The 19,447-nt window shown below is 39.2% G+C and overlaps 1 protein-coding gene across 1 annotated transcript in view; it reads left to right on the top strand.

Annotated features, from left to right (window-relative positions):
- Positions 1–14,248, top strand: part of RBP2 (retinol binding protein 2) — a 46,233-nt gene extending 31,985 nt beyond the window's left edge. The window contains exons 2-4 of the mRNA XM_070753283.1: positions 2,071–2,249; positions 7,662–7,763; positions 13,937–14,248. Coding sequence (XP_070609384.1) covers positions 2,071–2,249; positions 7,662–7,763; positions 13,937–13,990 — 335 coding nt within the window. The 3' untranslated portion in view covers positions 13,991–14,248. The remainder of the gene's footprint in view (positions 1–2,070; positions 2,250–7,661; positions 7,764–13,936) is intronic.
- The last annotated feature ends 5,199 nt before the right edge of the window (positions 14,249–19,447 follow it).

Genomic DNA, 19,447 nt, shown 5'->3' with positions numbered 1-19,447 from the left:
GAAATGACCTTTCCAAGCACAAGGACAGTGAAGCCCGCCCATCTGCCCTTAATATCTGAGTTTCAATCATTAAGTTGCCTGCTAAATAATAATAAAACCAAACTGCCTTTCACTGACCATAATGTGTGAACTGGCCATGGGCTTTACATGTGTGAACTGCTTACAAATACAATGGTACCTCTACTTAAGAATGCCTCTACTTAAGAACCATTTTCTAGTTAAGAACCCAAGCCCGGAAAAATTTCCCAGGAAATTTGAGAGTGGCACGAAGGCCCGGCCAGTTTCCTGCCATTCCAGCTTTAATCCCGGCCATCAGGGCTGCCAGAGGAGCCTTTTGGTGACGCTTAAGGAGGTTTTGGCTGTCCAGAGCAAACGAAGCATTTTCCTTTCTCTGGGCACTTGTACAGGGAACAAACCTCTGCCAGCGCCCAGAGAAAAGAAACGCTCCCTTCGCTCTGGGCTGCTGAGGAGTTACCACAGCAAAGGAAAGGCGCCAGCTACAAAGCGAGAGGAGAGGTGAGCCCTTCAGCATGGGAAGGAAGAGGCAGCAGGTAGCAGCAGCAGCAGCAGTCAGTGTATGGCAGGCAATATATGGGAGGCAGCCTCGCGCCGGGTGTATTGGAGGCGCGTGCTCCTCCTTGCTGCCTCAGAGTCTCTCTCTCTTTCTTTTAAGCCTTAAAGTTTTGGATTTTTTTGATTCCCCTCACCTCACTTTCTTCCTTTGTAAGTGACTGTCCTCCTCCTCTTCTTCTTCCTCCTCCTCCCACCCAAATTCCGAGCTTTTATGTGTCTGCACGCATTATTTGCTTTTACATTGATTCCTATGGGAAAAGTTGCTTCTACTTAAGAGCATTTCTACTTAAGAACCTGGTCACGGAATGAATTAAGTTCTTACATAGAAGTACCACCATATACTAAATATACCTGTAGTTAAAATTTAGAATTTGCCACAATGAAATTTAATAGCTGACTGGCTTGAAAAAAAAGATTGGACCAATTAATGGATGTGATGAGGATCAATGGATATTACCTACTATTTCTCATACAACAAGATGCTTCAGTTGCAGATAGCAGATTCTTTGATTGTGTGCTGTCCCTGATGCTCCTTTTCAACCAACCTTCTGCATCATGTTACTTACTTTTTGTTACTGTGCTGCTCCAGAAAAATAACTAATTATCTTTATTTGAGGAGTGTTTAAGAAATTGTATTTGCCTTGTTTGACATCAGAAAGCTTGGCATGCAATAGGTTCTGGTGTGAAGAATTGACCATAAGGCTCAATATACTAGCCAGAAGGAGAGTAGTAATAGTTAGAGAACTTCAGTGGTAATGACACAAAGATTTGTCTAATTGACAGAGAAAGAACTTTGCATTTGGAATACCATACTGCTCAAAAAAATAAAGGGAACACTCAAATAACATATCCTAGATCTGAATGAATGAAATATTCCCATTGAATACTTTGTTCTGTACAAAGTTGAATGTGCACAACAGCACATTGAAAATCAGTGTTGCTTCCTAAGTGGACAGTTTGATTTCACAGAAATTAGATTTACTTTGAGTTATATTGTATTGTTTAAGTGTTCCCTTTATTTTTTTTTGAGTATGTATTTGATAATTGCAGCTTCTAACCATATCACATAAGCACATTATTAACATTTGTACAAGTCTATAAAGGTAGCCTTAGATAATGAAATATTCTGCTAGTAGAAAGTATGAATAAATGTGTAAGTATACATCATCTTTTAGAACACAGTCTTGTGTTTTCCTACAAAATTAGTTTTGCTATTTTCAATGGGAAATACTTCAGATCCTATGTAGAGGTCTTGAGATAAATTCCTACTAAAAATGGGCAGATATGGTAATTTAATAAAGGATTTTTCTGATGCAGAGACAATTTGATTAACTTATTAAAAATCAGTTCATAGTATAAAAGAGATGCAAACTCCCCTTAAAAAGTCAAAAAGTTTTATTAGGTATCTGCCTAACCTCACAGATTTGTTTTTTACATTTAGAAACTGAATTTAATCAGGCACTTTGTTAAAATGCATATCTCTCATTCTATCTGCAGGCATCGATTTTGCTACCCGTAAGATTGCAAAGCATCTAACACAAACGAAAGAAATTATTCAAGATGGAGACAATTTCAAAACAAAAACACTGAGCACTTTCAGAAACTATGAATTGAATTATACCGCAGGAGTGGAATTTGAAGAGCATACCAAGGGTCTTGACAATCGAGTTGTGAAGGTAGAAAACCTATTATTTGTTTCCCATTTACACAGCAGTCAATATAAGCCCCTGACATTCAAGTAAACAAGTTGAAAGCAAATTAAAATGTTAAAGAAATGCTTATTTATAAAGAAGCTTAAATTTGCATTTCAGAAACTAGACGCTTTGCTAGTGCAACTATTGTTCTATATGCAAATCATGACAATTTCTCAAGGAGATGACAGCAAGGTAAAATTACTTTTTATTTGCTTTCAATTCTTCATGGCTCCGGACTGTTATATTTCCCTGGTTGACAGCCACGTTTCGTAGTGTGGCACAGAGAAAAGCAGATTCCTGTTGCCCACAGTAGTCACTGCTATTTATTCTTCTTGGCTGCAGCACACAAAACATTTTACTTGGGGTGAGCAAAACTAGCCCCTTACCCAACTCAAAGCCTTTCAAGTCCATCTTTCAAGTCCACTACCCTGCAAACAAAAGCTGTCCAGACTGAAAGCTGAACTATCAGATCAGGAGAAGATAGAGAAATTGGGAAAACCTTTAATGTATATTACAAGGGCAATCTAGTCTTTCCTACTGTCTTCCAATCAACAGCCAATCTGGCCAAGGGATGCTGAGTGCTGCTTGGATTGTTGATGAGTTTCATAGAACGTATTGGTCAGATGCCAGCAAATCCCAGCGACCAGTTAGGTCCCACAGAGTAGGTCTTCTCCGGGTCCCGTCAACTAAACAATGCCGCTTGGCGGGACCCAGGGGAAGAGCCTTCTCTGTGGCGGCCCCGGCCCTCTGGAACCAACTCCCCCCAGAAATTAGAATTGGCCCCACCCTCCTTGCCTTTCGTAAGCTACTTAAAATCCACCTCTGCTGCCAGGCATGGGGGAATTGAGATTTATTTATTTATTTATTTATTTGTTTGTTTATTTATTTATTCATTCATTCATTCATTCATTCATTTATTTATTTATTTATTTATTTATTATTTGGATTTGTATGCCGCCCCTCTCCGAAGACTCGGGGCAGCTCACAACAAGTGTAAAACAAATCATAAATAATTCAATTAATTAAAATATTTAAAGATTTAAAAAACCCCATATACTAACAGACACACACACAGGCATACCATGTATAAATTAAACGTGCCCAGGGGGAGATGTTTAGTTCCCCCATGCCTGACGGCAAAGGTGGGTTTTGAGGAGTTTACGGAAGGCAGGAAGAGTAGGGGCAGTTCTGATCTCCGGGGGGAGTTGGTTCCAGAGAGTCGGTGCCGCCACAGAGAAGGCTCTCCCCCTGGGGCCCGCCAACCGACATTGTTTAGTTGACGGGAACCGGAGGAGGCCCACTCTGTGGGACCTAATCGGTCGCTGGGATTCGTGCGGCAGAAGGCGGTCTCGGAGATATTCTGGTCCGATGCCATGAAGGGCTTTAAAGGTCATAACCAACACTTTGAATTGTGACTGGAAACTGATCGGCAGCCAATGCAGACTGCGGAGTGATGGTGAAACATGGGCATACCTGGGTAAGCCCATGACTGCTCTCGCAGCTGCATTCTGCACGATCTGAAGTTTCCGAACACTTTTCAAAGGTAGCCCCATGTAGAGAGCATTACAGTAGTCGAACCTCGAGGTGATGAGGGCATGAGTGACTGTGAGCAATGAGTCCAGGTCCAGATAGGGCCGCAACTGGTGCACCAGACGAACCTGGGCAAACGCCCCCCTCGCCACAGCTGAGAGATGGTTTTCTAATGTGAGCTGTGGATCGAGGAGGACGCCCAAGTTGCGGACCCTCTCTGAGGGGGTCAGTAATTCCCTCCCCAGGGTAATGGACGGACAGATGGGATTGTCATTGGGAGACAGAACCCACAGTCACTCCGTCTTACTCTTTCCCCCTAGGCCTTTACAATTTTATGCATGGTACGTCTGTATGTATGTTTGGTTTTTATATTAGTGGGTTTTTAATTGTTTTTAGTATTGGATTATTATTGTACGCTGTCTTAATATTGCTGTTAGTCGCCCCGAGTCTCCGGAGAGGGGCGGCATACAAATCTAATAAATGAATGAATGAATGAATGAATGAATGAATGAATGATTGTTTGTTTGTTTTATTGTTTCCACACTGAATTGAGACAGAATGAGATTGGGGACTAAATTTCACTAATACCAGTTTCATAATACACTTCTTTACACCTGATTCTAATAGTGTGTCAGAGACACCCAATGTAAATTGTGTCTTATGTGCCACTATATCAGATCTCCAAAATGGAACAGCAAACATTACAATCACCTAATTATTTTTTTTTCAAGGAGAATGGAGAGATTTGCTACTTATAGCCAACATCTTCCTTATCATCCGTGACCTTTTTGTGCCCTGACATCGCAGCATGCCCCTTATAACAAAGCCATCCTTTTCCAGCCCTATTCAGGAGCACAAAACTGCCGCTTTGCTGAACTTTCAGCAACCTCAATTTTCTCTTTCGATCTCAGTCCTGTTATGTGACTACAGGAAGAAAAAGCACCTCATTTCTTTTATAATTCTCTCTGATTTCTTATCAGGGTGATTTCTGCCCAGCATTCCTATACCAACATACTGATACTTTTTCCCCCCCAACAGAAGCAGGGATTAATTATTTTTAAGGAAGACATTCTGTTATTTTCTGAGAATCAGTTTGATCTAATGGTTAAGGGACCAGGCTGCAAATCAGCAGAGTGTGAGTTCTAATTCCACTCTAGGCATGAAAGCCTGCTGGGTGACTTTGGGATGGTCACTCTCTCTCTCTCTCTGCCCACCACATCAGTCTTGGGCAACATGCCAGTCAGTTAGTTCCCATCACAACCAATAAATTAACATCCGGTTCATACAAAAAAAAAGGGAAAAAAAGACCCTGTACATTTGGGGAGAATGCTAAGAAGAAGAAAAAAAATCTGTATTTTTACTTCAGTGTAGAGGCCAGCATGACCTATAGCAGTGATATAGCAGACTAGATGGACCATGAGGTCTTTTTCTGCTGTCAGTCTTCTATGTTTCTATGTTTCTATGATGGCGAACCTTTTTTCCCTCCGGTGCCGAAAGCACAACAGGTGCGCTATCATATACACACACATAATTCAATCCCCCCTGCACCCCACCCCATGCACATTTCACATGATTCCCATCCACACTGCCCCACACACCCCTGATCCCATTTCCCAACTTCCAGTGAGCCTGGTAGGCCCATTTTTTGCCCTTTCCAGATTCCAGAGGTTTCCCCGGAGCCTGGGGAGGATGAAAATGGCCTCCACACACCCTCTGGGGGCAGAAAATGTTCTCCCAGAGTCTGTACATGAGCTGAAAATCAGCTGGCCCATACATATATGCGTGCTGGAGCTGAGCTAGGGTAACGGCTCATGTACTGGCAGATACCGCTCCGTGTGCCATCTTTGGCATATGTACTATAGGTTTGCTATCACGGCCCCATAGCCTATGCCATATTTGCATTAACTTTAAAATTTCCAGCAAGTTTTTATAATTTTTTATTAATATTCAGTTAATGAAGAATCACCAAGTACAATATTTTCTTTTCGAAAAAAGAAAGAGAGAGAGATTTCTTTTTTCAGGATTTTTTCCCTAGCCCCTTCCCTCCATTCTGGCATAATCTACTTTTTTGAAGATAATATTCCATTTGAATTAAAAAAAGGTTACTACTCAAGCTGAAAAACCTATCCAGGTTTGCTACATTTAAAAATCTGTCTACCTAACTCGATTCAGGTCTGCAGATTTTTCAATAATAGTAAGAAAAAGATGGCCTAGAGGTGGAACTCTTGCCTCACAATCAGGAGGTTGTGAGTTTGATTTTAGGTGGAGGCAGATATCAAGGTCTCCTGTTTGGGCTGGTGGTTGGACTAGATCAGTGTTTCCCAACCTTGGCAACTTGACGATATTTGGACTTCAACTCCCAGAATTCCCCAGCCAGCGAATGCTGGCTGGGGAATTCTAAGAAACATAGAAACATAGAAGACTGGCGGCAGAAAAAGACCCCATGGTCCATCTAGTCTGCCCTTTTACTATTTCCTGTATTTTATCTTACAATGGATATATGTTTATTCCAGGCATGTTTAAATTCGGTTACTGTGGATTTACCAACCACGTCTGCTGGAAGTTTGTTCCAAGGATCTACTACTCTTTCAGTAAAATAATACTTTCTCATGTTGCCTTTGATCTTTCCCCCAACTAACTTCAGATTGTGTCCCCTTGTTCTTGTGTTCACTTTCCTGTTAAAAACACTTCCCTCCTGAACCTGGGAGTTGAAGTCCAGATATCATTAAGTTGCCAAGGTTGGGAAACACTGGACTAGATGACCTGCAAGGTTCCTCCCAACCCTATAAAAATAGCAGCAACAGAATAAAAATAAACAAACTTTTTCTGCCCCTTTGCACAATGTTATTAGTGCACTGAAATTCACCTTGCCCTTTCTCAAAAGATTTTTTGCCTGTTCAGGAACTACCATTTGCTATCTTTTCCTCTGAGTACATGAATATGCTTTGAATTATTTTGCTGCTGTTATTCTTGGCATTGGCAGAACATAGAACTGCTAGGATTGTTAACCTCTCTGTCATTCTGATACTTATCGAGTTGCTAGGTTTCCAGATGGAAAACACCCAAGATGCCTTCCTTGGGGTCTGATGGATGTACAGAAACCTAGGGAGGTTGTACATCACTGCAAAAATGACTGCAAAATATTACATGGACATTCACACACTTCTTCATAATAGAATAAATACAAAAATACCCACATGCCTCCAGATTTTTTTCTCTTTGGAAAAAGAATATACCATATTGAAATGAAAAACTATTTTGCACTGCACAAGGCATTACATAAACAAGAAATCAGGTTAATGATACTAATAATTTGTTCTGTCAGATGGTACCTTTCTTCAAGGTACCACCTGTACTACATCTTTAATAAACAGCTGCTTTATTTGCAACCTTGTAAAACAACTGGAAGATTTAATCATCCGTTGGTGTGTCACTTTTAAATAAAATAATGTAATTTATTGGCTGTGAACACCACCTAATTTCTTTACTGAAATAGAAATATGTGTGTGGATATTACATTAGTTTAAATAAAGCATGACTTTTCTGCTGGAGATTACTCTGCTCTTAAAGCAGAACCAGATTTCATATTGGCTTCCCTTTCTAGGGAACACTTCCATCATAAGTAAATTTGTGAAATTAGTTTCTATGGTTATTTCATGAATCAGGATGAAGAGCTGGGAACATGAAACACAAATAACAAACTTGGTTTGCAACCAAAATTTGTGATTTTTGCAAGGAGATGGCTGTATTTTCCTCCACTTTTTTAAAAATCACCTGACACATTCACTGAACATGCTTTGTTCAGTGCTTTGAATATTTCAAACTTCTAGAACATTGTTTAATACTATCTTTTAATCCTTGAAGTCAACAGTGAGCTGGGATGGTGACAAACTTGTCTGTGTCCAGAAAGGTGAAAAAAACAATAGAGGCTGGAAACATTGGATTGACGGAGATGAACTGCATCTAGTAAGAACCAAATATGTTGACTTTGTATAATTGAATTGATGTTCCACATTAACTCCCTTTTATAAGGATTTTTTAAAGGATCAAGTACTGTATATGTACATTATATGTAGAAGTACCTGTAACTGTACATATAGATGTGTATGAATCATTAGCATGTAAAATTGCAAACCTAAGGTTCAAATCTTTGCTTATAAGGTGACCTTGGCCAGTCACTATTCTCATATGAGTTCCCCAATTATGCCACGCTCCTGCTAACAAATGCCTTAAAAAAAGAGTATATACACATACAATTGCATTAGGTATATCAGTTTTCCTTTTGCAGATATCATGAGAGAAGCAATAGGATAGATATTTAGATTGCTTCTCTGGAGAAGATAACATAGAACAGGATTACTGATTCAATCCCAAACTGCATCTGTTATAAAGATGAAATGTGACAACCTCTATATTTATTTATGGTTATATTTGATTTCTACATTTGATATATACACTTATTTTATTTATATATCAGATTTAGAAATCACCCCCACCCTCCACAGGTGCTACTTGGAATAGGAATATTTTATAAATAACTTGTTTACATGGGTATGTCTTTATTTAATAGATTAGCTGCTTTTCAAGGAAATGCAAACCATGTTTTACTTCCAGTAAGAGCTAAATGGCTAACAGAATTCTTAACAGAACCAGGAAAAGAAATACCCTAAAAATTCAGAAAGTTTTTGAAAGTTGTGCTCCTTTCCATAAACACTGAGATGAACTTAAGTTGACTCCATCCCTGGGATCTTGTAACTGCAGGGACTTATCCTGTGTTTCCCCTTTGTTTCCTGAGCCAGGGTCATGAAGGGAAAAACAGTATTTTATTACCTTATACTGTAAGTCAGGGAATCACTACCTTGAACTGTGCCCTCACAATAACTACAGGTAAAATCATTAAGGCTAGAGGAAAATAGGCTGATACACATTCAGTGGTTTACTCTGAATTTCACGGAATCTCTCCTTATCCAGGATTAAAGTATGAGACTCCGTTTCATGTTAAGGGAGATGAACTATAAACATATAAAAGCACTTCTGGTTTACCTGTCAGTTTTAGCTTACAGGTTATGTCAATCATAAAAAACAGCGCTGAAGACAGTGAGGCCAATATAGCGAGTAACAAATTCCATTTATTTAAAGAGGGAAACTAATCTTTCAGGGTTATCTATGGATTTTAAATTGTACTTCCTTTATGTTGAAAAGTCTCACTCGATAAGAAGATAAGCAGACAAATATGAGGCAGGATGGCAGAGTTGGGATTCCCCAAGCTTTTCACAATCATAAATGATTCAAAAGTGTGCACACCCACCACCCAATGAACCATACTATCATTTCCTTATACTGTCTCAGTTCCATTAGTCTGAAAATAAACAGACTTTGTACTTATTTGAACACTTAGAAATTAATGTTTGATGGGCTGGCTTCCATTTTCATTTAATAGCCCACAAGCAATTCCAGGTAGTAATTAAAATTATGAAAACGCTGACCAAAACACTACCATTATTTATCGAGGACAGTATACAGTATAGAATAGTCTAGCAATGAAACCTGCTGCAACTGATTAGAACAATCAGTTGACTCAAGCTGGCTGGCATTTATTCATGGCCACAATCTCAATGTTCCATACTGAGGTTATGAAATTGCAATAGTTGCACATTTTTGTTAATTAAAAACAGATAGCTCAAACAAAGTGCTATGGAAAAAATAGAAATGTGAAGTAGAATCGACTTTTTTGTCAAAATATAATTTTCCAGTAATTGACAGGGGTAATTATTTCCTTCAACTTCAGTGTAAGATATGAGGAATACGAATGTGAAGTAGAATCGACTTTTTTGTCAAAATATAATTTTCCAGTAATTGACAGGGGTAATTATTTCCTTCAACTTCAGTGTAAGATATGAGGAATACGATTTAATACAAGAACCTTCTACTATAGGCTGCACAAAAAATTGAAAGACTGAAAAAAATGGATTAGAACAATCACCAGGCATAAATTGTTTCATCTTTAAAAAGTATGATTTAGTGCTGTTGAAGAAAAGCTGAATTCATATACATAGAAAACTTGAATGATGTAAAGAAAATTAAGCAGCCATCAAAGTATGAGAAACAATAAATGAGAGATTAAGTAATAAAAGTGTTCAAGTGAACAATCTCAAAAGTGAGGACCGGTGTAAAACCCATTTCCACATACAGTGATATCTCGTCTTACAAACGCTTCGTCGTACAAACTTTTTGAGATAAAAACCCAGGGTTTAAGATTTTTTTGCCTCTTCTTACAAACTATTTTCACCTTACAAACCCACCGCCGCTGCTGGGATGCCCCGCCTCCGGACTTCTGTTGCCAGCGAAGCACCTGTTTTTGTGCTGCTGGGATTCACCTGAGGCTCCCCTCCATGGGAACCGCCCCTCCGGACTCCCATGTTTTTGTGATGCTGCAGGGAAATCCCAGCAGGAGAATCCCAGCAGCGCAAAAATGGGCACTTCGCTGACAACCGAAGTCCGGAGGTGGGGTTTCCCAGCAAGGAGAACCTCAATGAAATCGCAGCATCGCAAGCCTGGAGGTAGGGTTTTCAGTCTAGGACTTCAGTGTTTTTGTGATGCTGCGATTTTACTGATGCTCTCTTTGATAGAAAACTCCGTCTCCGGACTTCCGTTGCCAGCGAAGCACTCATTTTTGCAATGCTGGGATGCCCCTGCTGGGATTCCCCTGCAGCATCACAAAAACACAGAAGTCCGGAGGTGGGGTTTCCCATGGAGGGGAGTCTCAGGGGAATCCCAGCAGCGCAAAAACGGACGCTTCAGCTGGCAAAAGGGGTGAATTTTTGGTTTGCACACATTAATCGCTTTTCCATTGATTCCTATGGGAAACATTGTTTTGTCTTACAAACCTCATCCCGGAACCAATTACATTTGTAAGACAAGGTATCACTGTATCTATATATCTGTTAACTTGGATCTCTTCCTGCATCTTTCTATCTCTATTGCCCCCCCCCCTCAATCAGGCAAATGGAGGGAGCATAAAATATGACTCTACAGCCACCACTTTTGTTTCATGGCAAAGGGGAAGTAAACCCAAAGAAGTAAACACAAAGTTATCAGCATGACTGAAACTAATGTGTAGATAGCAGAAGCCATGTGGTCTTGATTTTACAGCTGGTTGGGGAAATAAAGAAGCTCTTGCCAATGAATGTTGGCATTTTTTAGCAGAATTCTTGAAAGGAGAGAGCATCCAGCAAACTCAAAAGAGAACTAGATCTAGGTGAAACAAACTTATATATAAATTACCATGCCGACCGCATCAAAAACAAGACCCACAACCCATAACATCCAACCCATTCCCCAACAACAAAACAACATCCCACACACCACCAACCAAGACTAGGTAAGTGCATCCCTTACTTCCCCAATCCAATCCAATACTAATTTTAAATGCAAACTTATCAGTGCAAAAAGCATAATTCACAAAATCCCTCCCTGACTCCATCATCACAACAAGAAACTACCTCATCTTTAGGTCCGACTGTGAAACCCTCCACTCCTTTACTCACAATAGAATATTTGTTTATTTGTTCATTCATTCATTCATTCATTCATTCATTCATTCATTCATTCATTCATTAGATTTCTATGACACCCTTCTCCTAAGACTCAGGGCGGCTCACATCAAGAACATCAGACTTAAAATCCTGGCCTTAGAAAGCGTAGAACTATGTCACCTTTATCACGACTTAACCATAGGTCATAAAATTATATGCTAAAATGTCCTTCCTGTCAATGACTACTTCAGCTTCATCCACAACAATACACGAACTCACAACAGATACAAACTCAAAGTGAACCACTCCAAATTTGATTGTATAAAATACGACTTTAGTAATAGAGTGATTAATGCCTGGAACTCACCTACCTGACTGTGATTTTGTCACCAAACCCCCCCCAATTTTACCCTTAGACTGTCCACTGTTGGCCTCCTAATTCCTAAGAGGTCAGTAAGGGGTGTGCATAAGCACACCAACGTGGCTACCATCCTGGTTCTAATGTTCTCTCTTATCAGTATCCATCTTATATATATAAATAATGTTATAGCTATGGATATTACAAATACATATTTGGCAAAATAAATAAATAAAATAAATAAACCCAAAGCTATCAGAACAAGGCTACAAAAATCCAGATGTTGACTAAATAGCCTTAAAAAGCTATAGGAAACTAAACTTTACTTACAGCTAGTGGCAACCTACATTCAATAACTTAATTTATTTTCTCCACTGAAATCAAGTTTGCTTAATGAGTTATATGTTTGAAGTAATTATGTTTAAACATTGCCAACACTCAAAGTCCAAACCATTTTTCTTAGAAGGTAACGACATTGTTTTCAAAAGAACACACTTCTAAATAAATATGGTTAATATTGCAACTTCATTCATTAATGTTCAACATTCTTAGCCATAATTCATTTTTCATTAGATGCAAACATTGGCTTGCATAATTTCTAAGGGGAAAAAAGAACATCTCAATATCCTGATACAATCTCCCAGTTCCATTTTTCAGTCCTGCATCAAAATCTATTAAGAAAACCCACATTTTCTATAATAGATATGAGTATTTAGTCAAATATTCATACCTCTAGAAATTCTACTAGCACAGATACCTAGGAAATCATAGGCTATAATTTCTGCTCTCTTGAGAATTATATTAAAAAGGTACTTAGGACTTAGCAGAATGGTAAAAAATGTACAGCATAATTTTCTAGTGCTAAAAAAAATATTCCCATAGTTCTCAATTAATTCAATTCAATTCAATTTATTGGATTTGTATGCCGCCCCTCTCCAAAAACTCGGGGCGGCTCACAACAATAATAAAAACAATATTCCAGCAAAAACAAATCTAATACTGTATTAAAAAGCACATAAAACCCTATCATATTTAAAAAAGCAAACAACATATACAGTACATTACTTTACTTTATTAAATTTACTATTACAATTGGTAGTAATTGTTAATATGTTAAAGCTTTTTACATACCGATAGTCCACTGATAAAAGAACTAGGTAATAGACTTCCAGAAAATATATGACTGGATAATTTTGAAACAAGAAACTACTTTAAATGATCTTTTAAACCTAGTTTGCCTAGTTAGATTGTGCTGGACCATAATCAATTTGGTAGGAATCTATCATGTAGGAATATACTATCCATATTAAAAATAACAACTGTTATATTTCCTCTTCTGAGTAATAATGCTCACAGTAGGGATTAAGACATCACAAAATTCATAGTAGCTTTATGTGAACTACGAAGCAACCACAGTTTTAAAATAAAATTAAATTAAAAACTCAATTTTGTTTGGGAGTGATTTTTAAAAATATTTCATCTCAGAATCATTTATTCCATTTTGCAGATAGAGAAGCACTAATAGTTTGCTCTATTGATCTGACTGCAAAAAAAAAAGAGCTGAAGAAAATCAGTTGCCCATGACCCAATAATATCATTACTGTTCTATAGCATCTTCTCTTCACTTTTATTGCTGCAAACCAATCCTTAAGAACCACTTAAAGAGTTAATAGCAAGGGTTGAGAGATTGCTAGGTTTTTTTAAAAAATTGCTATGTAAAAAAAGATATTCACATAGACAGTCTTTCATGATAAAATACATTCACACTTGTCAATAAGGCTATTGGCCCACTTTGTAACACTTGCTGTAACATTCTAAACTAAGGTCCACTTTCTGCAGACACGCAGCTGCCTTTGGTCAAATACTATTGTACTTACCTTGTTACCTTTAAAGCTTTGCCTTTTCTCCTTCTGCAATTTTTTGTTGCTCCAGTAGTTTTAATACACTACAGTATGTGGGCTAATAATAGACTATGAAATATCCTACTGTTAGAGAGCAATGTTCATACATTTTTCATTTTTATCCTTTTAAAAACTCAACTGAAGTGTCCAAATCTAATTACTGCAACCTGTAGTGCTTACTGGCTGATTGGTTACATAAAATACATTGTTCTTTTCCATTTAATAGCACAGCCTCACTGTTAATGTGGTGGATGAGCTGTTTTTATCTTTGAGTTTAAGGGAAGGCCTGGGGCACAATAAGGGCAATGAAAAAGTTGTACTTACTAATGTTTTTTTCTGTTATAGGAATTGACTTGTGAAGACCAGGTGTGCCATCAAGTCTTCAAGAAGACAAAATAGATAGATGAAGCTGGTGTAGCTGCCACATTTGTGTTGATGATTTCCCCCCCCTCTGTTTTAAGATAACTATAGGAATAAAAGTTTGATTTTTGTCAGTGAGCCATGTCTCTGTTTGATTAGCAAATAGTGTCTAAAAATAATGTAAAATACCTGCATACATTACCTTCCAAATAGGAATCAAGCAAAAGTTTAGTAGGTCTGTTTTCTAGTAACAGAAAAATCCTGGTGCAACGATGCAGGGCACTTTCTAAAAGTTCATGCTGTCAATAGTATCTAAATATATGTTTTCTTGTCTTCCTAATATATTTGGGTAGTACTTATGAATAAATAAAAATAATAAATATCACTGAGTTCACATATTGTTCTGAGGCTGTATGTGATTTGCCAGATATCAGCTTAATAAGGTATTCTCTATTCCACATGGAGAGAAATAAGCAGCGGGGTACCACAAGGCTCTATCTTAGGTCCAATAATGTTCAATAATATCTTTATAAATGACTTAGATGAGGGAATAGATGAGGGAATAGAAAGGGAACTCATCAAATTTGCTGATGGCACTAACCTGGCAGGAATAGCCAACATCCAGAAGACAAACTCGGGATCCAAAAAGATCTTGACAAACATGAACAATGGGCATGTTAATGTGAAGAAAAGCAAAATATTACGTTTAGGCAAAGGTATAAGTACAGATTAGGCAAGACCTGGGTCAAAAATAGTAGCTGTGAGAAGGACCTTGGAGCAGAGGCACAGGGGGAAGTTAAGGGATCCAGATGTGCTATGCAGCTGCCTGACTCAGGGAGGGGGGACTATAGCAGACTTGCATGGTGGGAACAGCATTTTTTAATAAAACTATTTTGAAACAAACTATATTATAAAATACTGCTTCAGTGTAAAATCACTAGGACATCACTGCCTTGTTTGGGCCACTAAAGATTTGAGCCAAAAATGAGATCGCTAATTTAAATGATTTTCTCAGAAAGGGTTAACTCATGCTGTTCAGGGTTCTTGACATACTACAAAGCTTACCCTTAAATTAAGCAAGCTTCAATTACTTTGAAAATATCAGTTCAGAAGCTAACTAAAAGTCATTTCATGTATTTTAAATTGATACATATGTTTATGTATAAATATGCAACTTACAAATCTGTATAGTTAATTTTCAAATGTAGAGCATATGGTTATATTAATTAGGGATATAAAAATTGTTAATTCATTGAACTAAATGATTACTTGTTATAATTTATTGATTAATCTAAACAATCTGGATTCATCGAACATGCTGAATCATAAATCTTTATTTTTAAATTAGAGTAATTGAGTTTGCATTATGCAAAGCAAAACTAACAAAACCACATTATGGCTTAAAATAATGTGCAAACTCAGCCAGTATATTTTTGCCTTCATAACAAAATGAAATTAAAATTCGACTTGAAATTGTATGTGAAGAACAGCAGAACATACTGAATATTTTATTGATTGATTGATTGTCAAGCATGTATTAGATAGATATAGATATAAACATGGTTATTAATACATGAAATGGATACAAATAAACGGGTACATTAGGACAAGGATGGTAGGTGCCCCTTACAGACCTCTTAGGAATAGGTTGAGGTCAACAGTAGATAGTCTAAGGTTAAAGTTTTCAGGGGTTGGGGAAGAAACCACAGTCAGGTAGTGTATTCTAGGCATTGACCATTCTGTTGCTGAAGTCGTATTTCTTGCAATCGAGTTTAGTGCTGTTCACCTTAAGTTTGTATCTATTGTGAGCTTGTGTATTGTTGTGGTTGAAGCTGAAGTGGTCATTGACAGATACGACAAATGGATACAAATAAATGGGTACATAATAGTTTTATGTACTATGCTTAGATCAGACTGAAAGCGGCATAGTTCTAAATTGTCTAAGCACAAAATTTCAAGTCTGGTAGCATAAGCCTGTTGCCAGTAGAAGAGTGGAGTCCTCTTCTTGTGAAATATCTCTGGATTCTCTCAATTGTATTAATATCTGATATGCAGTGTGGGCTCCAGACAGATGAGCTGTATTTGAGAATTGGTCTAGCAAATGTTTTGTGTGCTGTAGTTAGTAGTACAATATTTACCAGGGAAGAAGCTACATAAGATGAGTTAACAACTCTTAATTCTTTTTTTTACAATGTTGTTACAGCGGGCTCTTGTACTTAGATCATTAGTGAGGAGTACTCCAAGGTCTTTGACAGAGTGAAGATCGTCTATAAGATCGTGTCCATCCAGTTTGTATTTTATGTTCTGATTTTTTTTGTCAAGTTGTAAGACAGAGCATTTGTTGGTTGAGATTTGAAGTTGCCACTTCTTTGACCATTCTGACATATAGTCAAAGTCTTTTTGAAGGGTAGCAGCATTGTTGGTGGCATTGATTAGTTTTATATCATAAGCAAAGAGAACACAGTTGCTTTTAACACGATCACAAAGGTCATTTATGTAAAGTATAAAGAGAGTTGGATAAGTGCATAAGTGCACTTATGTGCCTAATGTCCCTATCTTACTGTCTTATTATCCTTTCTATTACTACGTTCTACTTATGTTATGTTAATATGTACTATAATGCTATACTTGTTTGACAAACAAACAATCAAACAAACAAACAAACAAACAAACAAACAAAACACTGACTTGGGAGAGACCACTATTAACAAGTACAGGATTTGATAGAGCTCCCAATTTTGACCACTTGTTGCCTGTTTCACATGAATGCAGCTATCCAATTATGCAAGAATCCAGAAATACCATAAGATTTTAGATTTCTACAAAGGTGAGCATTTTTTTACTTAGAAGATGTTTTTGGATGTTCTTAAACTGCTTACATTACAGACTATGCATGCACATTCTGTTAAGTGTCTTTTCTTTGGTACAGTCATACCTCGTCTTACGAACCTAATTGGTTCCAGGGGGAGGTTCGTAAGACGAAAGGTTCGTAAGACGAAACATTGTTTCCCATAGGAAACAATGTAATGTCAATTAATCCGTGCAACCCAACCCCCCCCCCCCGCAAAAAAACGCTGCCGCCCGGCTGTCACCTTTTAAAACAGCCTGGGGGCTTCTCAGCGACCTCCCGAACGCCGAACCCGAACTTCCGGGTTCGGCGTTCGGGTGGCTGCCGAGAAGCCCCCAGGCTGTTTTAAAAGGTGACAGCCGGACGGCGGGGCTTCCCAGCAGTCTCCGAATGCCGAACGCGGAAGTTCGGGTTTGGCGTTCAGCTTCGGGAAGCTGCTTGGAAACCGCCTGGCTGTTTTAAAAGGTCACAGCCGGGCTGGGGGGCTTCCCAGCAACCTCCCGAACCCCGAACTTTTGCCGAACTTCCGGGTTCGGGGTTCGGGAGGTTGCTGGGAAGCCTCCCAGCCCGGCTGTCACCTTTTAAAACAGCCGGGCGGCTTCCCAGCAGCTTCCCGAAGCCGAACGCCAAACCCGAACTTCCGCGTTCAGAGGCTGCTGGAAAGCCGCGCGGCTGTTTTAAAAGGTGACAGCCGGGCTGGGAGGCTTCCCAGCAACCTCCCGAACCCCGAACCTGGAAGTTCAGCAAAAGTTCGGAGTTCGGGAGGTTGCTGGGAAGTCCCCCAGCCCGTCTGTGACCTTTTAAAACAGCCGGGTGGCTTCCCAACAGCTTCCCGAAGCCGAACACCAAACCCGAACTTCCGCGTTCGGCATTCGGAGGCTGCTGGAAAGCTGTGCGGCTGTTTTAAAAGGTGACAGCCGGGCTGGGAGGCTTCCCAGCAACCTCCCGAACCCGGAAGTTCGGCAAAAGTTCGGGGTTCGGGAGGTTGCTGGGAAGTCCCCCAGCCCGGCTGTGACCTTTTAAAACAACTGGGCAGCTTCCCAGCAGCTTCCCGAAGCCGAACGCCTAACACGAACTTCCGGGTTCGGCGTTCGGAGGCTGCTGGAAAGCCGCGCGGCTGTTTTAAAAGGTGACAGCTGGGCTGGGAGGTTTCCCAGCAACCTCCTGAACCCCGAACCTGGAAGTTCAGCAAAAGTTCGGGGTTAGGGAGGTTGCTGGGAAGCCCCCCAGCCCGGCTGTGACCTTTTAAAACAGCCGGGGGCTTCCCAGCAGCCTCCCGAACGCCGAACCCGGAAGTTCGGGTTTGGCGTTCGTAACACGAAAAAAGTTCGTAAGAAGAGGCAAATTTTTTCTGAACCCCGGGTTCGTATCTCGAGTTGCTCGTAAGACGAGGGGTTCGTATCTTGAGGTACCACTGTATTTCTATATCAATGGTGTGTCATATTTCTGTAGATATTCTGTCAATTCTTGTAGCCTTCTGATACAGGAATGTCCAGAGTGCTGCTCCAACTTCTTCTATATTAGACATTATTATAAATAGAAAGTACCTAAGTTATTTTGAATATTGATTTCTCTGGTGAATAGAATTTCAATACATTCCATCTTTGCCTGATTTTCTGCTATCTTCACTGTCAGACTTTAGCACATTTAGCCAAAATTGGAACCTCCTTCTGAGTTCAGTTATATCTATTTTAATAATAAATTGGTTTCAATGGACCTGATTCCAAATAACTCACAGAACAAAGGAAGGCTTTTCCTGTTTATCTACAGTATATCTGTTTCCATTTTCAGTGTTTTTACTGATTATGTTAAGAACATAAGAAGAGCCATGCTGAATCGGGCCAAAGCCCATCAATCATACATGGGTATCTTATGCAGAAAGAGAAGGCAAACCCCTCCCTTTCCCTTGACCCCCAAAAACTGGTACCCAAGGGAATCCTGCGTGCCTCAATCAACATAGAGGCAGCACATGGACATCCATTTCGCTAACCACTGATACACTTGTCATCCATGAATCTGTCTAATCCTGCCTTGAATCTGTCCAAACTGACAGCTGTCATGACCTCTTCTCGAAGTGAATTCCATAAACCATTGACCCGCTATGTGAAGAAATATTTCTCTTTATTTGTCCCCACTTTATTTGTCCCCACTTTCTTACCTATGAGCTTTAGGGAGTGCCCCCTCGTCCTAGTATTGTGAGATATAGAAAAGAATTTTTCTCTATCCACCTTTTCTATCCCATGCATGATTTTATATACTTCGATCAAGTCACCTCTTAAATATCATCATGCAAGGCTGAAGAGACCAAGGCGTTGCAACTTGGTTTCATGAGGGAGGTGCTCCATTTCATTGAGTATTCTTGTTGCCATTTTTGCACCTTTTCCAGTTCCATTATATCATTCTTGAGGTGCAGTGACCAGAATTGTACACAGTACTCCAAATGTGGTCTCACCATTGATTTGTACAGACGAGAAGCCAAATGATTTTAAGAGGAGATGGAATAACCACTTGTCTGAAATGCAATAGGGCTTCCTATTTTCCCTCATCAATGTTTGGATCATAAACTTCAATTATCATATTAAAAGGTTGTTTGCACAATTCATGATAGCAGTAACTCATTCCAGAGTGCTTGACATCTCTAAGTGGTT

The sequence above is a fragment of the Erythrolamprus reginae genome, chromosome 5 (genome assembly GCF_031021105.1).
Source record: "Erythrolamprus reginae isolate rEryReg1 chromosome 5, rEryReg1.hap1, whole genome shotgun sequence".
Lineage (NCBI taxonomy): Eukaryota > Metazoa > Chordata > Lepidosauria > Squamata > Dipsadidae > Erythrolamprus > Erythrolamprus reginae.
Note: the sequence above shows the minus strand (reverse complement) of the source record. Positions and strands in the feature narration are given on the sequence as shown.